Raw genomic sequence first — 26162 nt, 5'->3', positions numbered from 1 at the left:
GTGAAAAAGTATTCTACTTTCTCAGTTAGAGCAGCTTTAATGTGTAGTTTTAACCCAACCTAAATTCAATGTCAGTTGCCAAATTAAAATTGAGTGAGGGCAAATATTAACATGTTTTTCACTAGATATGTGGCATCTTGATGTTGCAAAAAGTCTGATATTCTACAAACTGGACCAAGAATAAATTTAGTTCGGTTGATAACGTTTTTTTTGGAACGAAGTTCCTTACGGCAGGCTTGGAGGAGATAGGAATTTTGCTTCACGACCGAACTGAAATAAATGTGATCCTAAAACCGTAACGAAAACTCCGTGGAAAAATGGCCGCCTTACAAGTGTAGGTAAGCAGAGAAAAAATGTTGTGCCTCGGTGGGATTCGAACCCACGTTTCCTTGCTCTCCGGGCAGGTATGCTGACCACTGCACCACGAAACGACTTATTTACACTCTGCTTACCCACGTGTTATTGTGCCGCCACACAAGATTGAAGGTCCGCACACGTGCAGCTGCCTTACAAAGACACCGCCAACACGTGGAGACCGCATCGACAAAATATAAAAAATGTCCTAAACACTTTTCGTTCTCTCATCCCTTCTCTCTCTATTACCACTCCACCCCGCCAATGCATAGTATATACTCATGAATTCATGGACAAACACGTGGCGAATACGCACATTATAGATACATTTTACTCGTGAGTAGCCACGTTTATTTTCATACAATTTTAAATCGTCAAAACAATAATAAATATAGTAACAATGGCAAAGCAGAGTATCAAAAAGCGTATAGGGAACGCGAAAAAGCTAAAAAAAATGAAAATAAGCAAGAAAGTTACGATATAAAGCAAAGATATCCTCTAAACTAGTGACAATATTTAAAAAGTTTATTGATTGTTTTTTTAAATAATTAAAACAAATTCTCCCTTCAATTCCAAACATTTAAATATATATATATATATATATATTTTGATAATTCTACCTATTTTACGTAATTTATTATTTCCTAAAATACTGAATTTCCTAAATATTTTCCTGTACTTAAATAAAAACTAATCAGCAAAATTTAAGAGAAAAATCAAGAAAACCTGCATAAAATTGAGCACGTTTTTTTTTGCAAATTGTGTCGATTTTACATTAGCCGAAGGAACTTCGTTCCTACCTGGTGTCCCACGACACCACATTTCTTTTTTTTAATATTTGGAGCATATGAAACTGCATTTCTCTGCATATATTAATAAAGTTACTGCATATTTGCATCATTTTGCTGCATATTTTCGGCTCCCTAGTCATAACTAAACCGGCTTCAGCGCTTAAAAGTGACTTAGCGCCAAGCATTTGATAATGGCAGCCTAAGAAAGTTCCCTCTGAATTAGTTAATTCTATTGCCAACTCAAATAGTACTTGTCGATCCTACTGTATTTACCATTTACAGCTACACAATACTTGTAAAATATTAAATTAACATTAATATTAAACAAGCTTACCTGGGAAGAATTTTCAGGTGTTTCACATTGTTCATCGATATTTGTTATTCTCGAAATCTAGAAATGCAATTGCAAATAATTTATTATAAAAAGTATTGAGCACCAATAACTTACGGTTGCCATGTTTAATTAGAACAAAAAATAATAATTCTTACACAATTGAAACTTGCAATGAAAATAACTTTGGTCACTGTTACTGTGTACATGTAGACTATAAAGCCATTTTGATAGAGATGCAATAAAACAATCAATAGGTATTAATAAAAAAATAATCTTATCTCTTAAAAAGCTTCTAAGAAACATGGTCCTCCTAAATCCCCCGTTTTGTTTGCCCATTTTAAAGCTTATTTTAGCTTTTTACTTTCCGAGCGCAGATTCTACGACAACTGGTCGCAAACAACTGATCGCGCGACAATTGATGGCAAACAACTCGTAGCAGCACAATTGATCGCACGCGACAATTGATCGCACGTAAATTGATCGCGCGTCAAGGTAAAATTCATCGGGAAGTATTTTCTTTTATTAAAATTGTGGTAGCTCAGCGGTTTATTGATAATAAGCAAACAATACAAAGCAAAAGTAGGGTATGGGTTCTCGAAGTGGTGGCAATTCTCGTCGGGGATGGTGGCGGCTCCTGGGACTCAGAGCGTCGTAGGGGATGACGGCGGTGATGTATGTAGCACAGGGCACCTGGACAGTGTGACCCTGGAGATGCCGACGTCGGCGATGCGGCACAGGGAACCTAGAGAATGCGACCCTGGAGATGATGACGTCGGCGATACGGCACAGGGGACCTAGACAGTGCGACCCTGGAGATGACGACGTCGGCGATGCGGCATAGGGTACCTAGACAGTGCGACCCTGGAGATGACGTCGTCGGCGATACGGCACAGGGGACCTAGAGAGTGCGACCCTGGAGATGACGACGTCGGCGATGCGGCACAGGGGACCTAGAAAGTGCGACCCTGGAGATGACGTCGTTGGAGCGGCGCAGGGGGACCGTAAAACAGTGCAGCCCTGGTGATGATCTCGAAGCGGCGCAGGGGACCGTAAAACAGTGCAGCCCTGGTGATAATCTCGAAGCGGCGCAGGGGACCGTAACACAGTGCAGCCCTGGTGATCACCAGAAGGGGACCGAGACAGTGCAGCCCTTAAGGTGGAGATGGTGGAGTTCCATCTGCCTGAAAAGCGTCCGAGTTGCCCTTTTATAGGCAGGGTTGAGATGCGTGGGAGTACCTGCACAATGAAGTAGCTTCAGGTGGGGTGCGTTCCAGTGGGGGTGAGCTTGGTGGGGTTGATACTGGCGCTGCCGAGGACAGCGCCCTCGAGAGGGTACTAGCGGAGCGCTTTGAAAGCTCCGCTACAAAATTAAATATTTTGTATTCTGAATTTTAAGTTACAATAAATTTAGCAATCAGGTAAGGTGTAAATATCGAATTAAAAACAATTTGAATATAGATAAGTGACGAAGTTTCTAGTTGCACTTTAAAAATTAAAAAATACGAGCGTAAACACCCCAAGCAGCAGACTGTCGTCTAATTCACGTCAATTTTTGGTCATAACTCGTCGGCGGCGTCATTCGCCCAAAAAATCACGTGAAAATGACGACATTTTTATGACTTACTTCTGACGTCAAAAGACCGTCCTTTCTTCGTCATTTTTTATAGATTATATGATCAATTAAATGTGGGTTGTCGTATTCTTTAAAAAGTGGCCTTTATAATGCTTGATTATATTTAGAGCAAAAAACACAACGGCTTAATTAGAAATACACCAAAGACAAGTTTTTTCATTCTAATAATTTTTAATAAAATAATTATTTCTTGTTGTTTACTCTGGAAGTGTTATTTTGTAAGTACCTGCTTGGCAAATTATAAATAGAACATCTGGGGTTGAGCGAAAAGACCCAACGACACAAACAAAGTCATAAAAATTCTTTGTCCATTGTCCCTAAAACGGGACAAGGTTTTGAAGAATTCCTTCGTCGAATTTTGATTTTATAAAGACGTTTATAAATTGATGACGGTTACCAAAAAAATTCGAGAGTGATTAATATTCAGTTTTATTAAATTTATTCTTGTCCGTATTTACTATACAATACATCAGATGTTTGGGGTGTGCATTCGGACTTTCCCTTTTTTCGGTATTTATGTTTATTGCACTTCACAGAGAAGCATTCCAATATTTCCAGTTGGTTCTCAACCACCGAAACTTTCTCTTGTATCCGTTACTCACTTCATTTTTAACTCAGTTTTGTGCAAATTTATGCCATTCAGTGTGGGTTGTACTTATTTATAGTAGGTAAGTTAATATCTAATTAAGTAATCATTTTAATTTTTACGTGTTTCTGTTATTTTTGATAACTGTACGTAGATAACAAAAGCAGTTTTTTCAGATAAGCTGGAAAGACCACCATTAATCACTGAAGATACTCCTACTGATTATGAAGAACTTACGGTGATTGTTTTTGAAAATGAGGCGCTATAAAATATTGCAAAGGTATGTTACTGCAATTTTTTATGAACTAATGCTAATGAACATAATTTTATTTTAGATTTGAAACAAATCCAAAACACATGTGCGAAACGAAAGAAATGCTAAAGGAAACGAGTGAAAAAATCTCCAACATGAAAACGTCATGAAATCTGACAACTGAAAAAGAAAACAAAAACAGAAATTATGCCGCCAAAACCACACCTAAACAAATTGTGACGAATTACATGATTATGTTTGCATATTACAACAAGCAGATTTCTTTGTAAGTTAAAAAAATACAATGAATTCATATATACATATATAGCATTAATATTGGATATTAGGTATATACCGGTAGATGCCTGTAATATATTACGATACTTTTTGGTAACTTACTATTTACACATACACATTTCCCTTCATTGTAAAAAGTATTGACGAGATTTTCCTGATAGGCTGTACGTTTTTGTCAATGCGACCATTTTACGATTATCCGTTAGATGCAAGTAGATAAATTTAGCATTTTTAAAATACAGAATTTGTCTTCTGCTTTAAGCTGTAATCCCTTAAATTTAATAATAGTCAAATGCTTGCTATTGCCCATAGATGAAAAAATGATTGCATTTCCATTAATCCATGCACTCTAACGGGATTTTCTTTCCAGTGCAATAAATTGAGGCAAACTTAAAAAACTTAGGTTATTGATATGATTGTTAAAACAGAATTAATTACATATACTGTGGTTTTACAGTGCATTTTCAATCAAGTAACTCCAACAATGCTATTCAATTGTCTTTTCCCGTTATTCTAGTTTTTTTTTTAATATTTTTTGTAAATAGATTTGTTTGTGTTTCTAAGACTGATCTATACTTTATTATAGTTTCTTTTTAATATTCTTTGTAACTAAATAGATTTCTTTGTGTTTTTAAAACTGATTTTTCTTTAAATAGCATATTTTATTGTAACGTTTATTTTTGATTATACCGGGTGTCTGGAAAATGGCGGCTTACCTCTCCGCTACGTTCTTAACAATCAACTGGTGAGTCTGGGAAAAATAATAAAAAAAATCCTTCCCACATTTTGGTGGAGTTATAATGATTTTAAAATTGGTTTTTTTCGGGAGTCCCAAAAAATAATAAAAAAATTCTTTATAATGTAGATAACGAAGAAAACGTGATTTTATAAAAGTAAAATTGGCAACACTGTACACACCTAATGCTCCCGTGTATATCGTACTGAAGAGTTAATCCGCCATTTTCCAGAGAGCCGGTATATTGTACAATATCCTTTTTTTTTTGTTTATACTAATTAAACTCGTAATTACCTGTATGTAGATTTGTTTGTGTTCTTAAGAGTGGTTTATCTTTAATTTGTTTAATTGACATATTTTTTATTTGTTTATTGAAGTTCATTGTTGGTTGTACAAAATTGTAGTAAATTTAATTTTTTTACACTAATTTGTTTTAACTTTAATTAATATATACTTTGTTTTGGGCTTTACTTAGTGATTATAACGAATTATAATATTTTATTTAAGCTAAACAATATAAAAAAATAAAATTATTTCAGTGTTTTATTTATTGCATATTTTTTTCTAAAAATCAAAATACAAAAAACGTCTTAAGGCTGGCGTCTGGTTCGGTTTAGCCCTATACTAAATACATTGAAAACATCGTCGCGGTTTCCGGAGTTGCATTTTAAAAATATGAGATATATCGCTTTAAAAAAAATATATTTCGAATTAACAAACTTCAGTCCAGGGGACCTCCATATTTATATTCATATCTAGTATGCAGTTTTTACAAAAAAAAATTATAAAGTTGAACAACTTTTACATCACATTTTAACCGGCACATTGATGCATTTTTTGACGAAGTGCTGAAGTTTTTTGCATTCTGAGATAGGAGGTCCCCTGGGGAAAAGTGTCAGCTTTCTTTTGATACCATTTATAATATTAAAAAATCCACTGAGGTAAATAACTCGCGAAAAGTCAAAATCTATTGAAACGAGAAATCGGCATTAAACGAGCTGTGATGCGGTAGCAGAATGCAGGTTTACTTAGATTCTGACTTGGTTGGAGATTTCAATATTTTAAAAATGCAATTCCGGAAACTACGACGATGTTTTCAATGTATTTAGTATTGGGCGAAACCGAACCAGACGCCACCCTTAAAATGGACAATAAATGCCGTCTCTAGGACGTCAGTAAATCACGTCAATAATTCTTTACAAAATGACGACTCTAAAACGTCAGTACATCACGTCAATAGTTCGTGAGAAAATGACGTCATTTAGACGAGACATTTGACCGTCATTGGTACGTCAACATCACATGAAATTTTTGGTCACTATGACGTAAATGATGACCATTTATTCACGTGAAAAAGACGACATCATGTTGCCTGGGTCGCTTTCTTCGTTGTTAATTTCGATTGTACTAACTTGATTTGCCAAGATTCTAGCGCGTTCAAGACATTTAAAAGCAAAATCATACTTACGTTGCTCTTTCGTAACTGTTTGAAGTCTTCACTTCTTTTTCGCTCATAAGTGAAAGAATTCGAGAAATCTTGTTTTCGATACTTAGCACCTTCCGCGGATTTTTTTTAGCTTCTTGATATTTACTCAAAGCGGCGGGATATTTATTCAGAGCCATTTGATAATTTCTAGTTCTAATCATGTCAACGGCTTGGTTTTTTAACTTCGCCGCTTGAAAGAAGCTGTTATTTCCGCTGATCTTCAGTTCGGAGATGTGCAAATTTTGTTGAGGCTTGTTTTGAAACAACCCAACTTTTCCTTGGACCCAAGACATAGTTCTGTGAAAGAGACTTTCCGCCTCTTGTCCAAATATGTCCAAGTTGACAGATAGTTGAAAACAAGACTTTGCCTCATCGAATTTTTTTGTGCCCTCTTTGATGATCCGTCGTTCTCCAGGCTCATACCTTCTTGGTATAAAGTTTCTCCGAGTAGACAATAGACTTGACATTCTTCGTTCTTAATGATTTTAATTGCATCACTTTGGATCGTCAGTGTTTTAGCCCGGCAAGATAGTCAAGGCTATGATAATACCAATGTTGATTGGTTGCTGTTTTGGCTATTTCTATCAATTTTGTAGCTTCTTGATCCTGTTTCCGTTCCTTGGTAATTGTTGTTGCAGCACTGATTTCTTCAATCTGCTGTTCTACACGTTTCACAGGATCAGAAAAATATTGTTCTCTTAATCAGGAGTCTTCCACGTATATTCTTTTAGCTTCTTTATGTTTGCGCAAAGTTACCTCGTATTTATCGAAGGTCGTTCCATATTCTTCGTTCTGGACCATCTTAGAAGCTTCATCTTTTAGTCCCATAGCTTCAGTGACACTTCTGTTTCCACTTATCTTCAATTCGGAAAAATGTATCTTCTGCTGGGTCTCTCCACTATACACCGATTCTAACGATCATTAGAAGAAAGACATCGCTTTCGAAAATTTGCCTTCCTCTGCTTGTAAGTTTTCTGCTCTCTCCATAGTTAAACCTGCTGCGCAAATACTGTCTCCAATCGAACTGTATACCTCACCTTCTTCACTTCTAATTTTCCTAACAACTTAAGTATGGTCAAGAGCTTGGTCATGCAACCGTCGCCTCATCGCCTCTCTAGCTTTCCTCAACAACTCGTCAGCTTCTTCGTTTTTCTTTTGTTTGGCATTGTTTACGACCGTTCAATGATCTTCTTATTGTCGAGTCTGTATGACATTTTGTACGATTTTTGGCTATGGTCGAATCGTGCGCAACATCCCACAGAATATTTTAGATCTATGCGGAAAGTGTCTTCGGATCCGTCTTTGAAAGTTAACGTGACAGTCACAGGACAATGGCTTGCATGTGAGAAGAGGTTTACGATGCGTTCTACTGATTCTTTGGCATTTATGGATAAGTCTCGTTGTTTGCTGCTTGGATGATTACTCTTCACAATCGAAGCCATCCAACCCTGATACAGAAATGCTGCCGATGTCAGTGCTTGTGTCGTTGACGATTTTGTTATTTGAGGACGTGGTGCCCATTTTTGTGAAAACTGGAAGGAAAAAAAAAGACGAACGTAGATTCAAGGACTCTAGTTTAAAGATATTGTTGTTAATATTTATCACAGAGTATGAGAAGGGCGTTTGTACTGGTAATTGACATTCAAAGCATCTCAGGCGTTCGTCGTCTGACTTCCTCTAGAGATGTCATGTGATTTTACTTACAAATAAAAACTGGGGGCCACCACTAGACTTTTGGCATCATGTCGAGATACAACACGTAAAACGACAGAAAAACAAAACAAGAAGTTTTAAAAATCTAAAAATATTTAATATCGACAAAACTGGATTATAATTTATCAAAAATACTACTAAAAGGCAAAATACAAAAAATAGATCTACATATGACAAGCTAAGTAAATGAGATTTATTACAATACTTCCTGCTACCATAAATTTTACAATAACTCTCACTTTAACGTTGAATGCAACTTAGATTCAGCTTCCTCCTTTTCACCCTCCACCACCTCTATTTTTTGTTATTTATTATGAGCCCACTAACTTGACCTTCCATTATCTGTACACTAATAATAATTAAAGCTCGGATAATATGCAAAATGCATGTTTTTGCATATTCGGCATATTTAACTAATGGTACTCGTAAGTGCACTTTTATGAATATTTTAAAATTTTTGCTGAATTTTTCGTGGTAATTGGTGAAAATCTTTATTTTAATACAATTTTAATACAGTTGGTTATTGGCAGTATGCAAGTAAATAAGTACCGACCTTTTCCAGTAATGCGGACGGGTTTTTCCAAGACTTCATTTATGGGCACCCCCAATTTGGCGTGTTACAGAAATTCTTTACTTAACAGCCTCTAAGCTGGATGTTGTAAATATAGATAGTTCTGCAAATGTATTTAACGAGGAGTTGGAAGAAATGGACACTCTAGAATGGATTTGTAAGTGTTTCATTTTTAGATTTCCAAATTCATTCCTCATTCGTCGACGAACTTGGCAACAGCGCAGTGATATTACAAATAATTAAAAAAATTTCTTCCAAACTATTATCGCGGATTCCTCCCTAATTAGAGTTGGTTCTAGATGGAGATGGTATATACACCTGGAATACAGTAAAACTGTCTATAAAATGTCGCCAAAAGTAGAATATAAAAGCACATACATTTACAAATATGATTTCAACCTAGTTTTCAGGTAAGACAATTGTTTCTCCAACTCTTCCACAAACATCTTCTTTTTCTTCATCACTGCTTGTATATTACCCACAAAGTCTGACATATTTTCATAAGCATTTTTCAAGCAATCACGAATCGCAATTGCAACATCCAAACAAATTTCTTCAATTACTTCGTCAATATCGTGGTTTTCTTCTTCAATGGAAAGACGTTCCTCAATTTTAAACGCAAAATTATATATAAGACAGACAATGTTTGCCAGATTTGCGATTCCTTAGATTAGAAAATTGCTGCTGCTGAAAATAGAATTTGGTTGAAAGACACAACATCAAACTTTTCTGACAATTTTGAGTAAATTGTGCCCACTACAGTCTTAAACTCGGTTCCGTTTAACAATTTCTCTACAGCTTTGTCTACGTCTTTTCTTTGTGCTGTGAGAAGGTTCAACCTCAAATCGTTGTTCTTATCAACCGAGTTTCGTAGTTCTTTCATAATCCCATTAAACAGCTTCTCAAAAACTTAATTTTCTCTAGGTTATACAACGTTGTTGTGAAGGGCATGGTGCTTCGCGAATTTCATGTCGGTTTTTATCGTGAGGTCTAAAAGTAACTCGACGCGTGTTACTTTCAGTTTGGTTAACTTTGGTTAAATTCTTCAGTTCAGCAGTCAAACGAACCTCCTCGAAATACTTTTGTAACTTATCAACAACTTTAGCCAAGCGTTCGCAGATGCTTTTCACACGGGTGCTTCTAAGTATGTAAGAACTCTGACAATCTTTGACAATATTCGAAAGCTGTTCCAGCAGGGGTTCGACTGACTTCATTAGTTTTGATCAAATATCGTCGATAGTATCAGCAGCCTTTCTGCAGAGAGAGGGCAAAATGGACCATGTACACATTACTAGAGTTTTCAAAGTATTTCGAAGTTCTTTTATTAAAGGTTGAATGAACGTGGATATCGTCATTCAAACGTCGAAAATGAGTAAACCAAATAACAACAACCAAAACAAAAGACATTTTATTAAAATACATCACAACAAATTCTACAATACGTTATCAATTTAACGTTGAATAAATGTATTTTGCAACTTAGATTCAACTTCCTCCTTATCATCTTCTACTGTCTCACTTGTTCTGTTATCGATTCTAAGCCCACTGATTTGACCTTGCAACATCTGCACACTATTTATCTCATTTACGGTATCTTCAACTCTCTCGATCTGTGCATCCGCGATTTTCACGGAGCGTGCAAAATATTCTTCCTCGTGTTTGGCACCTTCCACGTAGTCTTCTTTAGCTTCTTTATATTTACCCAAAGCGACGTCGTATTGATCTAAAGCCTCCTTATATTGTTCATCATCTTGACATAAAGAAGCTTCGTTGTCGAACTCCACAGCTTTGTTAAATTTCTTATCTCCACCGATCTTCAATTCGACAAGATGTAGCTTCCTTTTTGTTTCTTCACAATCTACCAATTTCATCCCCCGCTGTAACAAGGATTTCGCTTTATGAAATCTTATTTTTGCTTGTTCCACATATCCTCCTTTCTCCGAATCCAGACCTTCCTCAAACAACATTGTCCCATACAAACAACAAACTTCACTTTCTTCTTTTCTTATGCTGGTCATCGTAGTTTGATTTGCCGATAATTTAGCTTGACTAAGAAGTTTGAGAGCGACGTCATAGAAATTTTGACTTCTTGCTGTTTTAGCTTTTTCTATAAGTTCTTTGGCGTTTGCATCCCGCATCTGTGCTTCAGTGTTTCTAATGGTAACTTTAATTTGTTCAATTTGCTCATTTATCAGTTCTAGAGAATTAGAGAAATATTCTTTTCGGCAACCGGCACCTTCCTTATATTTTTCTTTAGCTTCTTTACATTTAGCTAAAGCTGAAACATACTTATCCAACGCAGAGTCATAATCTTCCTTTTTAATCATTTCAACACCTTCGTCTTTTAATGTGACAGCTTCGGCGAAACTTTTGATTCCGCTAAGCTTTAAATCGACGAGTTGCAACTTCTGCTGAAGCTCTTTATTGCTCACCAATTTCGCTGCTCTTCGGAAAAAAGTTTTTGCTCTTTTAAATTTACTTTGTGCTCGTTCTGAGTGTCCTTCTGTATCTAACTTCAAACCCTCTACAAACACAGATTTACCATACAAGTTACAAACTGTACTTTCTTCATTTCTGATCGTCGTAAGTGTATCCGGTTGATTTGCTACACTTTTAGCACCCTTAAGATGTTCAAGCGCAAAGTCATACAACTGTTGCTTCGTCGCTTTTTTAGCTTCCTTTATCAATGCTTTCGCTTCTTCATTGTGTTGTTGTTTTGTAGTGTTTTCGATTGCGGCTTCTACTTGTTCGATTTTTTTATTTACGGCATTAAAGGAATTGGAGAAATAGCTTTTGCGATTTTTGGCACCTTCTAAATACTTGTCTCTAACCTCTTGGTATATGGTGAGAGCCGCATGATACTTATTCAACGCCAATTCATATTCTTTGTCGTTGCTCATCACCATAGCTTGATTTTCCAACGTTACACCTTGGCTTAAACCCTTACAGCCATTAATTTTCAACTCGACCAGACGCAACTTCTGTCGAGTTTCACTACTGTTCACCAACCTCAGCGATCGTTGAAACAAAGATTCTGCTTTGGCAAATTTACTTTCCGCCATTTCTGAATGTTCTTTCTGTTCCCAGTCCAAACCTTCTTCGAACAGCGTCACCCCGTACAAACTACAAATCCGACTTTCCTCGTTCTTAATGTTCTCAAGTGTATCCGACTGATTTGCTAATTTTTTGGCACCCTCAAGGTGTTCAAGCGCTAAATTGTATAATCGTTGCTTCATTGCTTCTTTGACTTTCTTCATCAATGCTTTAGCTTGTTCATTCTGTTGCTGTTGTGTAGTCTTTTTGATAGTGGCCTCTACTTGTCTGATCTGTTCGTTCACCATGTTTACGGAATTAGAGAAGTACTGTTGTCGATACCTAGCACCTTCTAAATACTGTTCTTTAACATTTTTGTATGTAGTAAGCGCGGCAAGGTAAATATTCAAAGCCTCTTTATATTGTTTGTTCTCGCTCATCTCCCAGGCTTGATTTTCTAACTCCATTGCTTGCCGCAAACTCTTATTACCATTAATTTTCAATTCGACTAAACGCAACTTCTGTTGAGTTTCCCTACTGCTTTCTAATGTCAATGATCGTCGTAACAAGGACTCGGCTTTGTCAAATTTTTGTTGGGCCATTTCTGAGTGTTCTCTTTGTTCATAATCCAAACCTTCTTCAAACATTGTCTCCCCATATAAACTACAAACTCGGCTTTCTTCGTTTTCAATATCGTCGAGGGTATCGGATCGAACTGCTAAGGTTTCGGCACGATCAAGGCAGTCAAGAGCAAAATCGTACAAACGTTGAGACTTTGCTCTCTTAGCTTCCCGCAACAATTCTTTGGCTTCTTTATTTTGTTTCTCGTCTCTAGTGCGTTCTATAAAACCATCAGCTTGTCCGATTCGATCTTCTGTAGCTTCCACAGAATCTGAAAAATATACATCCCTAGATCTTCGACCTTCTTCAAATTTTCTTTTAGCTTCTTTATATTTGCGCAACGCTGCCTCGTACTTGTCCAACGCTGTTTCATATTCTTCGTTCGCAACCATCACAGAAGCTTCATTTTCTAATTCCGTAGCTGTATTGGTACTTCTGTTTCCACTTATCTTCAATTCGGAAAAACGTATCTTCTCCTGTGTCTCTCCACTATACACCAACTCCAACGATCGTTGGAAGAAAGACTTCGCACTCGAAAATTTACCTTCTGCTGCTTGGAAGCGTTCTGTTCTTTCCATAAATAAACCTTCTTCGAACATACTTTCTCCATACGAACTAAAAACCTCACTTTCTTCACTCCTGATTTCCCTAACTATATCAGCTTTACTTGCTAAATTCTTAGCGTGACTAAGATGGTCAAGAGCTTGGTCATACAACCGCCGCCTCATCGCCTGTCTAGCTCTCCTCAACGACTCTTCAGCTTCTTCGTTCTTGTTTTGTTCGGCAGTATTTTCGATCGTTACAATGATCTTCTTATTGTCAAGTCTGTATGTCATTTTGTGTGATCTTCTGCTATGGTCGAATCGTGCGCAACATCCCTCAGCATATTTTAGATCTATGCGGAAAGTGTCTTCGGATTTGTCTTTGAAAGTTAACGTGACAGTCACAGGACAATGGCTTGCAGGTGAGAAGAGGTCTACGATGCGTTCTACTGATCGTTTGGCATTTATGGATAAGCCGTTTAGATTGCTGCTTGGATCATTACTCTTCACAAAATCGAAACTATCAAAGTCGTATACAGAAGTGTTGACGATGTCCGTGCTTGTGTCGTTGACGATTTTGATGGTTGAGGACGTGGTGCCCATTTTTGTGGAAACTGGAAGGTTAAAAACTTTGTGAATGTTAATTCTAAAGCTCCACTTCGAAGTTGTTAAAGTTAAGATTTAGTCTTTCGTCATGTAACTTCCCCTAGAAGTGTCGAATGAATTTAGTTGCAGAGGAAGATGTACAGAATCTTATTTGAAAACAAAACCTACGGACCACCCTTATACTTTTGTCACTATAGCAAGGTGCTGCCTCTAAAAAGAAGGCAAGGATCTCAGGAAACACAAATTTTGTACACTAAAATAGAATTGCTCTAAAATTATTTATTTGGACAAAATTTCCTTTGCACTTGAAATTAAACATTTAAATAAATTCATTGTCTTAGAAAAAAAAAAGTTAACGAAGATGGGATTCAAACCATGAGCGCAGAGTTCAAACTGTTCAATTTCAATGCATTAATCACTCTGCGACCTGCGTGTTTCGTATGTGAACGTGAAACCCGTGGTAAATATAATGCAGATTTCTGTAAAGCAATTGTGCTTAAACATCAAGGTAGATCCATAAACCACAAGTTCAGGATCATGATATTTTTTTTAATTTAATAGTCTACCAGGCAAAATGTTGGCGTGACGACATTCAAACTGTTTGCCTACGCTCGGGAAGTAACAAAGTTTAAAAATGCAAAAACATTTAATATTTGCAAAGCTAAATTACAGTAAAAGCTTTTATCAAAAATACAGCATGTAAAAAGACAAGTAAGAACAAAATAAGTAGTTTTAAAAGTATAAAAATATTTAATATTGGTAAAAGTGGATTACAACAGTAAAGTTTTTATCAAAGATAGCAGTATGCAATATGTTACGTGAAAAACACTGTCGATTTCTTTTATTGAAAACGATGTAACTAAAGCTTCGTTTTAGTGCATCACATTTCCGACGTAAGAAATCGACAATGTTTCCCAAGTAACGAATACAGTTCTGTTAGCGGAAAACAGTGGTGAAAACTACGTTAGGAAATCTCCATAAATAATAGAAATACTGTTTTTTAAAAATTCATGACAAAAATTTCACCAGAGTGCTAAAAAGAAGATGACAATAAACTGCTTTAAAGAAACTGTTCTAATCTTATGTAGCGTAAGGTATAGAAAGATTATTATATTTAAAATTTCATAACAATAGGACATTATATCATAAAACATAAGATATTACGTTCTGAAAATATACTAAAAACCCCATGAACCAAAGGTAGGAACTTTTACAGTGTCGATTTTGTGTCGTCAACGATCTTGATGGTTGGGTGCGTGTTTTAACGTTTATGGAAATTGGAAATTTTTTAGAAGCTAATCCTGGAATTTCACTTTAAATACGTTGTTTATGTTGAGAAGTAATCTTGAGGCAGGGGCTTGTATGAATCTATAACTAAAGAAAAAGATTCTTTTTCAAAATAAAACCTGAGGACTACCATTACAATAGAAGAGGCAAGAATCTCTTCAAATGAGAATTTTAAAAATTGACAACAAAAACACACAAAGTTTAAAAGCGTAAAAACATTTAATATAATATAACTTGGATTACAGTAAAATTGTTTATCAAATGTCATGAAAAGCAAAATACAAAAAACTTATGTTGATAACTATGATTTCAGCCTAGTTTTCAGGCAAGACAACTGTTTCTCCAACTCTTCTACAAACATCTTCTTTTTCTTCTTGACTGCCTCTATATTACCCACAACATCCGCCATATTTTCATAAACATTTTTCAAACAGTCACGAATCGCAATTGTAACCTCCAAACAAATTTCTTCTACTACTTCGTCAATATCGTTGTTTTTTTCTCCAATGGAAAGGCGTTCCTCAAGTTTAGACGCAAAAGATGCAATAAGAGGGACAGTTTTTGTCAGATCAGCGATCCCTTGGGTTAGAAAATTGGTAGCTGATTCATCCAAGCCAGTATCTAAGTGTTCTAAGATTTTGTTGGTGAAACCAAGTACTCTTGTTTTGATTCCATCTTCCGTCAAGATCTTTGCAACTACTGTATTAATATCGACCATAGTAGCTGTTTGAAGTTTGATTTGTAGCGATGAATTTTGCTCCAAGAAGTTTTTCAGCGCTTGGATGATCATCTTTACCATTTGGTCTATAACCGAGATACAAATTTCTCTGATCACTACGTCCACGGTTGTGGTCAGAGTAGCGTTAATGTCAGTAAAGTCTTCTACTTCTCCAAAAACGGCAGATTTGAAGTGTGTTAGTTGTTGGTACACGTTTTCTAACAAAGGAGATACTTTCATCACCACATTAAACTCGACTTCGACCATCATTTCGCCAACATCGTTATTAAAATTCCCTCCTTTCAAGCCATATTCAAGTTGGGCAGCAAAATTGTTGACGTAGTTGAAGATATCATTCAAGTCAAGTGTAAGTTGAACACTGGAAGACACCAACACGACCACCGATTTGCCCATTTCATCTTCCAGCAAATTTAGACATTGTGGCACGAGTTTCCTAAACAGTCTTTCAATCAAACCTTTCTTCAGAAGCTTTCTAACAGCTTCCACTATGAGTTTTCTGTTCGTCGTCTGAAGTTTGAGCAACAATGATTTGCGATTTTTGATAGAACTGTTCAAACGCTGCTTAAACTCTTCCAAAATCGTATGGGAAATTTTCTTCCACACAAACTTCTTCGTTATGTCTGACACTTGTTGTAGACTTTTCAAGCTCTTGTTTTTCTGTCGAACAAAGTTCGTACCGCTATTCAGAACTTCTTTTATTAGAGGTCCAACGAATTTCGACATCGCCATACAAACGTCGAAAATTATATCTTCCACGTAGTTATCTTTATTTCCAAGATGGAGACGAGCTTCAAGATCAAACACAAACTTGTCAACGTACAAAATAAACGGCGTTAAGTCGAGGCCCGCTCGAATTGCGGTAAATAACATTCGGAAGTCGTGTGTACCATTTTGGAGGCTTTCACAAAGTTGCTGAAGGAACACCAAAATCTTGTTTCTTTCGGTGTTCATTACAATGTTCACATTTGCTACGATTTCGTCGGACGGATTTGTGCGCAACTTATTCTTCAAAGATTCGTTAGAATTTAACTTTTTTCTCAAAGAATGCTCGAAAAAATTCACCAGTTCGTTGGCAAGCGATTCTTCAATTTCCGTTATCAAAATGTTTTTAATTTTCTCCGTATCTATTGGCGTATCGTCAAAGTTGGTAAAATTATCATCTTGTACAACATCGATGCTATTTTTAGTGTTTTCGTAAATCTTCTGCAGCAGAGGCGTGACGATTTTCATGATTTCGGACTCGATTTCGTCGATAATGGTGTCAACGTCGTTGTTATGTGAGCCACCAGTGAGGACATTTTCGAGAGCTTGGGCAAAAGTATCTTGATATTTTCTTAAGTCGTTCAAGTGGATACTGATGTCAAAACTCAAGCTCAGGATTGCAACACCAGACTTACCGAATTCTTTCTGGAAAGAGACTAATACTTCCGGAACAAGCTTTGTCAGAAGTCTTTCAAACAAACTTTTCTTCAAAATATCGTTGAATTCTTTTTTGATAACATTGTAGTAAGTTGTACGAAGTTTCTCCATTAATATTCCACGTTTCCTTATAGATCTCCGAAGATTTCTTTTAAATGCTTCGATTATCTTCGGTTGGAGTAAGTTCCAGACAAAATTGATTATTCTCGAAAATTTATTAGAAGTGCTTACACTCACACCTGCATTGTTTCGTTGATAAAACAGCTGTTCCAGGAGAGGTTCGTTAGTTTTAAACAAATGTCTTCAATAATTCCATCAGTGTTGTTGTTTTCGTTTCCACCTTGTAGACGTTTTTCCAGTGAGAGCGCAAACTGGCCGATGTACACAGAAACCCCTGATATTTTAAAAATTGCTTCTAGACTTCCACTCAGTAGCTTTGTTTTTGACATACCTTCGAGTGTTTCGTACAGTTCGTAGAACAACTGTAGAATCTTGACGGTGTCATTGCTTAGAATTTCGCTTACTGTAGTATTAATTTCGTCTAAAGGCGTTGTTCGAAGTATCTCTACCAAACTCGGCAATTTCTTACACCCAGAAATGAGGATCTTTGTTAAAAGTTGGAAAAACTCTCCCCGGAATTCGTACATTAAAACATCGACCATGTTCGTGGCAATGGAGGGCAATTTGTCGACAGTATCTTCAATACGAAAACTGTCCATACTCCGAACCGCCGAAACTATGTCTTGGGTTCCTGTGATGACTTTCTCTAGCAAAGGTAAAAGAAAATCCTCCATCCTTGAAGAAATCATTTCAATAATATCCTCGACTTTGTTGTCGCAGCAGCCACCACTGAGAGCTGCTTCCAAATCTGTTGCAAACTTGATACTGCATTTAACAAACTTGTAGGTACAGATGGTAACACTGAATCCAGAACTCACTATCCGACCTACGGGTATGATTTCCAACGACTTTAAAACGGCGAACGCGACCTGGAACTGTGCAATTCCATGGTCCCTTTGCAACTGTTTAACCACAGTAAATATTGCCGCTTGCTCTGTCGTCCGAAGCTTCTCCATCAAGCCTGAACGGCCTCTAATCGACTCCTTCAAGGCTCTCTTCATCTCGAATCTAAGTTTGTCGACGATTTTTGCCGACATTTGTTCCATCACGAAATTTTCCGTTGCTGAAATAATCAGTTCTTTATTGAAACGCAGCTTACTTGCGGTAGAAACGACCTTCTTGACGTTGTTGTAGCACTCCTTCAAAAAAGCGATCATTTTTGCTGCCGCTTTCCCGCACACTTCTTCGATAATTTGGTCGACGTTGTTGTTTGCATTTCCAACATGGTCTAGAAGCTTTTCAAGATTCGAAGCAAAGTTGTCAGCGTAGTTCTGGAAAATCTGCAAGTTGGTGATTGCTGCGGCTGAAGAAAAAATTTGGTTGAAAGGCATAACATCAAACTTTTCTGACAGTTTTGAGTAAATTGTACCCACTACAGTCTTAAACTCGGTCCCGTTTAACAGTTCCTCTACTGCTTTGTCTATGTCCTTTCTTTGTGATCTTAGAAGTTTGAACCTCAAATCGTTGTTCTTATTAAGAGAGTTTCGTAGTTCTTTCATAATCCTATTAAACAGTTTCTCAAAGACTATATTTTCTACACGTTTTATAACGTTGTTGTAAAGAGCAGGGTGGTTCACGATTTTCGTGCCGGTTTTCATCGTGAAGTCCAAAAGTAAATCAACTCGTGTTACTTGAAGCTTCCCCAGTTTTTCCAGTGCTTGTAGCTTTTCCAGTTTAGCACCACAGTCGAGTTTTGCGAATAGCTCTGGATTGGTGCAACTCAATTCATTCAATTTGGTTAACTGTTGAGCTTTGGTTAAGTTTTTCAGCTCAGCAGCCAAACGAAGCTTCTCGAAGTACTTTTGTATCTTATCAACAACTTTAGCCAAGCGTTCACATATGCTTTTGAAACGGGTGCTTCCACGTAAGAATTTTGACAATCTTTGACAATATTCGATGGCTTTGTCTAGGATCACTTTGGATTGCAAAGCGGCACTCAAACCGAAAGTAAGAATAGCTGTCCCATACGAGATAAATTTGGACTTCATGAAAGCCATTCTGTCGAATTCTTGAGAGCCTTCTGATAGAACTTCAAATATGATGTCTAAGAGGCCTTCTGAGAATAAGGTTGAAGCGATTTGGCTCATCATGGGGAAGACTGGAAGGAAGGCAACACCAGTGGTCAGGGCTGCAATTCCAGCACCAATTTGTATCTGAGCTGCACCAATGACAGTCGGTGAAACATCGTGTACTTCTCTTAAAGCAAAAAGGGTATCAATTCCTATAGATTGTACTTCATGAAGTTCGTGGCTAGTGATTACATCATTCAACTTCGAGCTTTTGAAAACGTCTTGAAACTGTTCCTCCGCTGTTGGATTTTTACCTTGGATAGCCACTGCAGACAGCTGATTAATTTGTTCTGTTAAACTCTCAATGTTGCCCTTATGTAGTTTCAAGCAACTAAGGCGAGAACACATGTGCTTCAAAAACAAATTCTCATCTTCATTGTCTTCTAACGCTTCTTCTGCACAGAAACTGTTGTCTTCGCTCATTAAACAAGTATTGATATAATTTATTTCGTTGTCGATAGCTTGTCCAGCTTTTTGCAAATATCTAATTGCGTCAGTTTTATATTTCGCATTCTCATTCACCGTGATGAAAAACAAATTTCCTACGGCTTTCTTAAATCTGTACATTATTTGTCGACCGTCGAGTATAGCAATGTGAAAAAGTTTCAAATACGCTCCTACCAATAAATTCAAGTTTTTGTCGTCACTCATTTCGATAGCCTGCTGTAACACCTGAGAAGCTTCCTTTCGGTCATCGTTCCTCAAATGGTACTCCGCTAAACCTAGACAATAATACGGATTATGACAAATCCTTCCACCAATGATGTGCTTTGCGTCTTCACGAAACTTGTCAAATTCAGCTTGTGCACTTGTCTTTTCTATTTCTGCAACTTTGAAGTCTTTCTTCTCCAACCAAAAAGCCCAAAACTCCTTCAAATCGTCAAGAACAAACCTTTCCTGTTTCTTTCGCTTACTTCGTCTTTGATCACCATTGAATTTTAAAAAGAGACCAAAGAGTTGATCTTTGAACATCAGTTCTTTCACGAGAACGTTTTTGATTTCTTCCAATCTTGCAGATTCCCAGAGGTCTCACATTCGCTTGATTTCGTCGTCCCCTGGACGAACTTCTTCTATGTTCAAATGTTCGATTTCGCTTCGGCGGACGATAAGTTGAGCTGAACCTTTGTTCCCTTGGCGAGACGTTCTACCAAAAGCTTGCTCTTCAACTCGTAGGTTACATGGGAGAAAACCGACGCACACGTGTAGACCCCCTTTCAATTCCAAATCTTCTTGTGTTCGGAAGTTAGTTCCGCGTCCTGCTATGTTTGTGGCTAAAATGATATCCCCGATTTTCACTAGTTCTTCTGGTTCTTTCGCGTTGTCTTCGTTTGCGTAAACTCTGGTCTTCTGTATGTTCATAATTTGCTGGTTGAGGTTGAGAAGATCTTCTTCTGTTTCGCAGATTACTAGAACCGCTCTTTCGTTGTTGATTTTTTTTAAAACTTCTGCGATGACTCGATCAACCCATTTGTCGTCGTCGACAATCATCATGGGAAATTCTTCGAAGACCTTCTTTTTGTAAGTGGGGATTTTTGCGTAGTTCACGTTGTAGACTTTCGAGAGTAGTTGTTGCTCTGCTTGAGAGCCCAAAGTGCCGGTCATTCCAAAGATGTTTTTGTCTTGGTATTTCTTGATGTAGCCGATGTTGGAAATGAAGCTGCTAGTCAAGCTTTCTGAAGTTAGGTGAAGGTTGTGTTTGAGTTGCACGAATTGGTGTAAGCCATTGGACCAGACTGTGTTATTCATGGTGACACCGGTGTTTAGGTAGTCCACCGGTGCTATGACTCTTTCGCCTTCGTCGTTAACAATGAGGCGATATTGTTGATGTTCGTGACAGTGGTACTTGGCGTGAAGAGCGTTTGTAATCAGGACGTCTAATTTACTTTTTGCGTAGTTCTTCAAATGGAACGGAATCAAAGCAATATTTGTGGGATCACTTGCTTTGATTTTTTCAGTCAAGTAGTTCTCCATTTCGACGGTGGATTCTTCATACATCAAAGTATTAATTCCACAAGTGTGAGGATCGTTTTCGATTTTGGTTTGGATTTCTTCGCAATAACTTTTTTCAGCTTTATGTAACTCTTGCCAGATTTTGATGTAGATGTACTTCAGACTTTCCATTCCTGGGTAAGGTGAGGCAAGTTTGGCAATGTGTCCTCCATTATCGATCAACATGCTATCAACTTCGTCTAGAATTACTTGGCCGAAACCTCTACCATGTCTCATGTTAGTTCCTTCACAACTATCGGTCAAAAAATCAAACTGAAAGCTACAGATTGATCCGTAAAGAATATTGGCGGTGTAGCATTTCTTAGACTGACCGTAATTATTGCAGGCAACAGTCAACCCAAACACCTTGTAAAAATCTTTGTTTTCGTTGACAGCATCTTGGGCTAAAACTGGATTGCTGGTTATAACATCGACTGTCAAACCTTGGAGTGCCTTAATAACAGCCAGTAGACAAACGATGAGCGTTTTGCCCTCGCCGGTTTGTATTTGACACAACTGGCCTTTATTCTTCCGATCGTGGAAAAAAATTAGTATTGACAAAATTTGGGTTGAACGAAGTCGACGTCTATGTTTTAATAAATTGAAAGCTCTATCCATGACGGCAATTGCTTCACAAACAGAGTTGTCATCAGTACCCAAATGACCTTTCTTCTTTTTCGCCCACTTATTGATAGCTTCAAGACCATTATCTTTCCACTTTTCGTACTTAGTTTTAACTAATAACAATTTGTCTTGTATCCGTTTAAGATCAGTTTGTTCTTGTTGTGGATCGTCTTGGTCCATGTGAAAGTGAATCTGAGGCAACAAATCTTCCATCGGGGTAGACTCAACTGATGGAATTTCTTCGTTGTGTTGACCATTTTTGGCGATGTCTTCGACAAGGGTGCTGATATCTTCAGGGACGAGAGAATCATCTTCTTTTGTTTCTTCTTGTTCTGTGATTTGTTGCCCAAGCGACTTTATTTCGTTGTAATCGACACCAAGCCGTTTGTGTACCATTTCTAGTGTTTCTGGGAATCGTTCGTCATTTTTGCAGGATTGGAGAATCAGAAAAATTTGCCGCAAGCGTTTCATTTCTTTGGAAAAATCTTCAGCAGCCTCTAGTCGATACTCCTGCGCTTTATCGTCTACACGGATTTTGAAGTCTTCGGAAAACTTCTTAATGTGCTCTTCTTGGAGACATTTTTTTCTGGCTTCTTCGAGTCTCACGTGGTTTACGTCCTTTTCGTCTTTCTCGAGCTCTTCTTTCAAAATTTTGTGATAGTCGGCGACGTCACTTGCCAGTTTTCTTGGCAACTTCTTTACGAACTGTTGCAAATACGCTTTGAATTCGGCATTCTTCGACAAATGAAAAGTAAGGCTGACGGCAGCATCGAATTTTTGTTTGTTGATTTCGGATCCGTTACAAAACGATATTTCAAGAAACTCGTTAGCTACATCGCGTGGTTTCTTCGCGAAAAACTTCAACAAGATTTCCAAGTTTCTTAGACAGAGGGGTCCATAAAGGAAATCTTCGTCTTCTTCGTGGTCTTGGTTCTTGTGGACAATAAATTCCACGTCTGGCACTAGATTTGTCAATGTTTTCTTAACTTCTAGAGGAACGGAAGCACCGGACGAGTCCTTGTACAAAACTGTGCTTTCACCACGATCTGCCCATATCAGACAAAAAACAACCCAAAGATCTACCGATTTTGGCAAAACGACAAACAGCGGCCCCTCGTTTTCAGGAACGCTGAATTTCCCCACAAACTCGTCGAGACTCTTAAAAATGCGGTACTGCCCCTTGTAGTTAAATTTGCTTCTCTTCATCAAAAACTTTGACGCTTTCTTTACATCCTTCCTGTTGTAGGGTTGTATCGATATAAATTTCCATAAAATTTCTTCATTGTCGACTTCTTCTTCGAGGAACGATTTATAAGACACTCTCAAGGGTTTGGCTTTCTTGATGTTATTCAGCAGCATGTTCACTTCATTACACTCGTTAGCGTAATCTAAAATTTCCGATTTGTACATTTTTGGTTTGCACTATTTGAAAACTCACCTCAGACGAGTACACACACTTTTGCGGAGAATGGTGTCGGGCACCGTCTTCTTTTTTGAAACGAATCTAAAATTTTAATACAACGCAATGGGTAGTATTTATAAAACTGAATAGATGTTCATACTCGAAGTACGAAGTACCTACTTGAGTATTAGCGAGTATTTGCTTTTATATATACCTGAGCATGTACGGACAGTCAATGCTCAGATATGTAACAAAAAATAAAAAAAATGAAAAATCAAAAATCTAAAAATCGAAAAGTCCGCAAACTTAGAAATCGAAAAATTAAGGAATTGAAAAACTGAAAAATCGAAACTTCAAAATGCAGAAAAATCTATAATTTTAAACATAACATAGGAAAATTGAGACATCAAAAAATCGAAAATTTGAAGAGTTGAAAAATTGAAGAATCGAAAATTTGAAAAATCCTAACAGTAAAATTTCGGAAAATTCAGTAACCGAAAAACTGAATATCGGGAAATTGAAAAATCCAAAAATTAAGGCGCAGTTTTTAATATCATTTTTATGAAATGATGCAACGTATGCGATATACAAATATAGCTCTCATATATATTGATCTACGTATTTTAAATGTTTATTTACCGTCAATTCTATAAATCTATAATGCAATCATCTACAATTCTTTAATAGATAAATAATAAAAGCATTGTTTAAACACTCGGCTATCGTGATATATATATATATATATCGATTGAAATTTTACAATTTTGTGTTAGCAATTTTGGTAAGGGAGATTGATTATATATATGTCCCCACTAGAAGCTGATGACCTCTACTTGTATTGAAATTATCGCTATTATCGCAGAGCTTAAACGTTGTGATAAGATTGTTGAGATATTAACTAACATTGTTTCATTAATCGTAAACCATGTTTAAAGTTGTCTTTGTTTATCTTTATCCTGTCAATCCGGTCTTAAAAAATGGACAATCGTACATTCCGGGCAGACATAGATTTTTTTTTTAATTTGTAGTAAGTTTGTTAAAAGCACTTTTGTAGACTATATGACTATTATTTTATTAATAACATAATAAAAATGTTATGTATGTTACGTTCAATTTATAAAAATTCTTCATTACGTGCTTACTCAAAGTGCGAAATAAAAAAATTCTGGAGTTTGCAAGTCGTCATTTTTTATTTATATCCCCATTTTCGTCTGTTTGCAATTTTATTACACCCCGAAACTACCAATTCAAAATTGCCTTTCACATATTTACGCAACTTTTGTGATTTTTAGTTAGCCTTGACTTGAAAAAAAAGGGCATCCAACATATTTCACAATGTATCATATCATAAAGTAACCCATGCAATAATAACACTATTACACAACTTTCATCCACATCTTTACTTACATTTACAGAGTACGTCCACGTCCTTCTTCCTACACCCCACAACTAAAAAACTTGTCGAATTGTTTTACAACGCAACATCAAGTGGCACCGAACTCCCACGAACCACTTTCGGTAAAAGTCGTCATCCAATCAGCACTCCGGGCGACGCGTTGGTAAAAAACTGGTGAATTCCCCGTCAGCGAACTACGAATAAAACGAGAACGAACGGGGGGTTACATCCTGCAAATCTGACATCAATTAATTAATTTGGGAAAGCGATATATATTTTTTTTTGCCTAAAATCCGCTCTTTAGTAATCACTTTAAAAACTGTTTTCCCTTATCTCACACAAATTTATTGTTTTCTTGATTATAATAATCTGCCAATTGGACTTTGAAATGAGTGAATATAATACAGAAATTGAACGACTCATATTTGGTTGCATACTTCAACTTGAAGGAGAAAATATAAAAGTACTAAATTGTCGATGGACTCCATTACTGTACGTCCTTAGGTTATCCTCGACAAGAAAAATAACTTGAAAGTGTTTATGTTTATACATCGGAAGAATATCAGGTAGAAATTAGTCTGATTTTAATGAGTTCGTCCCCTCAAAACAGTGGAGCAAATGCAAAACTATTAAGTAGTAAGCTACAATCGACAAAATGTCCTGAATATAATTATTACAATTCTTATTAAATAAAGACCTCTGTATTTTCACATTTTCGTGAAAATGGGGTGACTCGTTCTTAATTTCATCAATAAAAAATATGAACGCTATGATGAATCACAAATAATTGTTTGTTTTTTGTAGTTCCTGATTAAATCAATGAAATAAATTCACGCATTGATTAATTTTTTTGAGTCAAAAAATATTAATGGAATGATAAATCACAAGAAGAGACTCATCATATTTTGTACACTTAGGATAGGACTTATTCAGCAAAATTTTGGGGTGGCGTCATCAATTTTTTAGGGCGGATGAACAAATATATTTTGATCAAAAATTTACCATGCTTATTACTTTAAAACATCTTCAAGATTTCAAAGCATTCGGTTTTGTAGTTGCTGAGTAAATCAATAAAATAAATTTACGCATTCATTAATTGTTTGAGTCACCCTGTATATGCAAATCCAAAAAATATGAATGGGATGATAAATTACAAGTACATCCTCATCATATTTTGTACATGTTAGGTAGGATTTATTCGACAAATTTTTGAGCTGACGTCATCAATTTTTTGGAGGGGATAAGCAAATATATTTTGACTAAAAATTTATTATACTCTTTGTAACCTTAAAACACCTGCAAGATTTCAAAGCATTGCAACATGTTGTTTTATAATTTTAATTTTTTTTTTCCAAAAATCTGGACGTTTCGGGTAAAAACTCAATTCGGAATCATAGACTACATGTGTAGGACTATGTTACTTCATACAATTTAAAACCTATTTACGTTCCCAATATAAATACAAAATTCAACAATCGGCCCAGTATTTTATTATCTGTATAATAAAAATCGGTACGGCAGACAGACATATGGAAACGGGAGACCTATTGTTTCGTTCTGT

At 36.6% G+C, this 26162-nt stretch overlaps 2 protein-coding genes and 1 long non-coding RNA gene across 4 annotated transcripts in view; 1 reads left to right on the top strand and 2 right to left on the bottom strand.

Annotated features, from left to right (window-relative positions):
* The window catches only part of LOC135142668 (uncharacterized), a 115000-nt gene that overhangs the window by 75461 nt on the left and 13377 nt on the right, over positions 1-26162 (top strand). The gene's annotated exons all lie outside the window — the stretch shown is intronic.
* Positions 6148-9325, bottom strand: LOC135142626 (uncharacterized). The gene is made up of 3 exons (XR_010282569.1): positions 9133-9325; positions 8737-9072; positions 6148-8002 (listed from the first exon to the last, which is right to left on the bottom strand). It is a non-coding gene; the product is annotated as an uncharacterized LOC135142626 (long non-coding RNA).
* Positions 10137-24751, bottom strand: LOC135142672 (protein translocase subunit SecA-like). 2 transcript variants are annotated; one of them, XM_064074418.1, is made up of 3 exons: positions 24613-24751; positions 23242-23307; positions 20144-23191 (listed from the first exon to the last, which is right to left on the bottom strand). In XM_064074418.1, the coding sequence occupies exon 3, from the start codon at positions 23160-23162 to the stop codon at positions 20220-20222; it is 2943 nt and encodes a 980-aa protein (XP_063930488.1). In that variant the 5' UTR covers positions 23163-23191; positions 23242-23307; positions 24613-24751; the 3' UTR covers positions 20144-20219. The 2 variants fall into 2 exon arrangements, with proteins under 2 accessions (XP_063930487.1, XP_063930488.1); XM_064074417.1 differs by lacking the exons at positions 20144-23191; positions 23242-23307 and adding an exon at positions 10137-13564 and having other exon boundaries at positions 24613-24700.

This window comes from Zophobas morio, unplaced genomic scaffold, assembly GCF_036711695.1.
Source record: "Zophobas morio isolate AGI-343-1 ecotype UQ-CSIRO unplaced genomic scaffold, CSIRO_AGI_Zmor_V1 ptg000049l, whole genome shotgun sequence".
NCBI lineage: Eukaryota > Metazoa > Arthropoda > Insecta > Coleoptera > Tenebrionidae > Zophobas > Zophobas morio.
Note: the sequence above shows the minus strand (reverse complement) of the source record. Positions and strands in the feature narration are given on the sequence as shown.

Coding starts and splice junctions, on each gene's coding strand:
- LOC135142672 (XM_064074417.1), bottom strand. CDS start 13,553: ATGGGCACCACGTCCTCAACCATCAAAATCGTCAACGACACAAGCACG.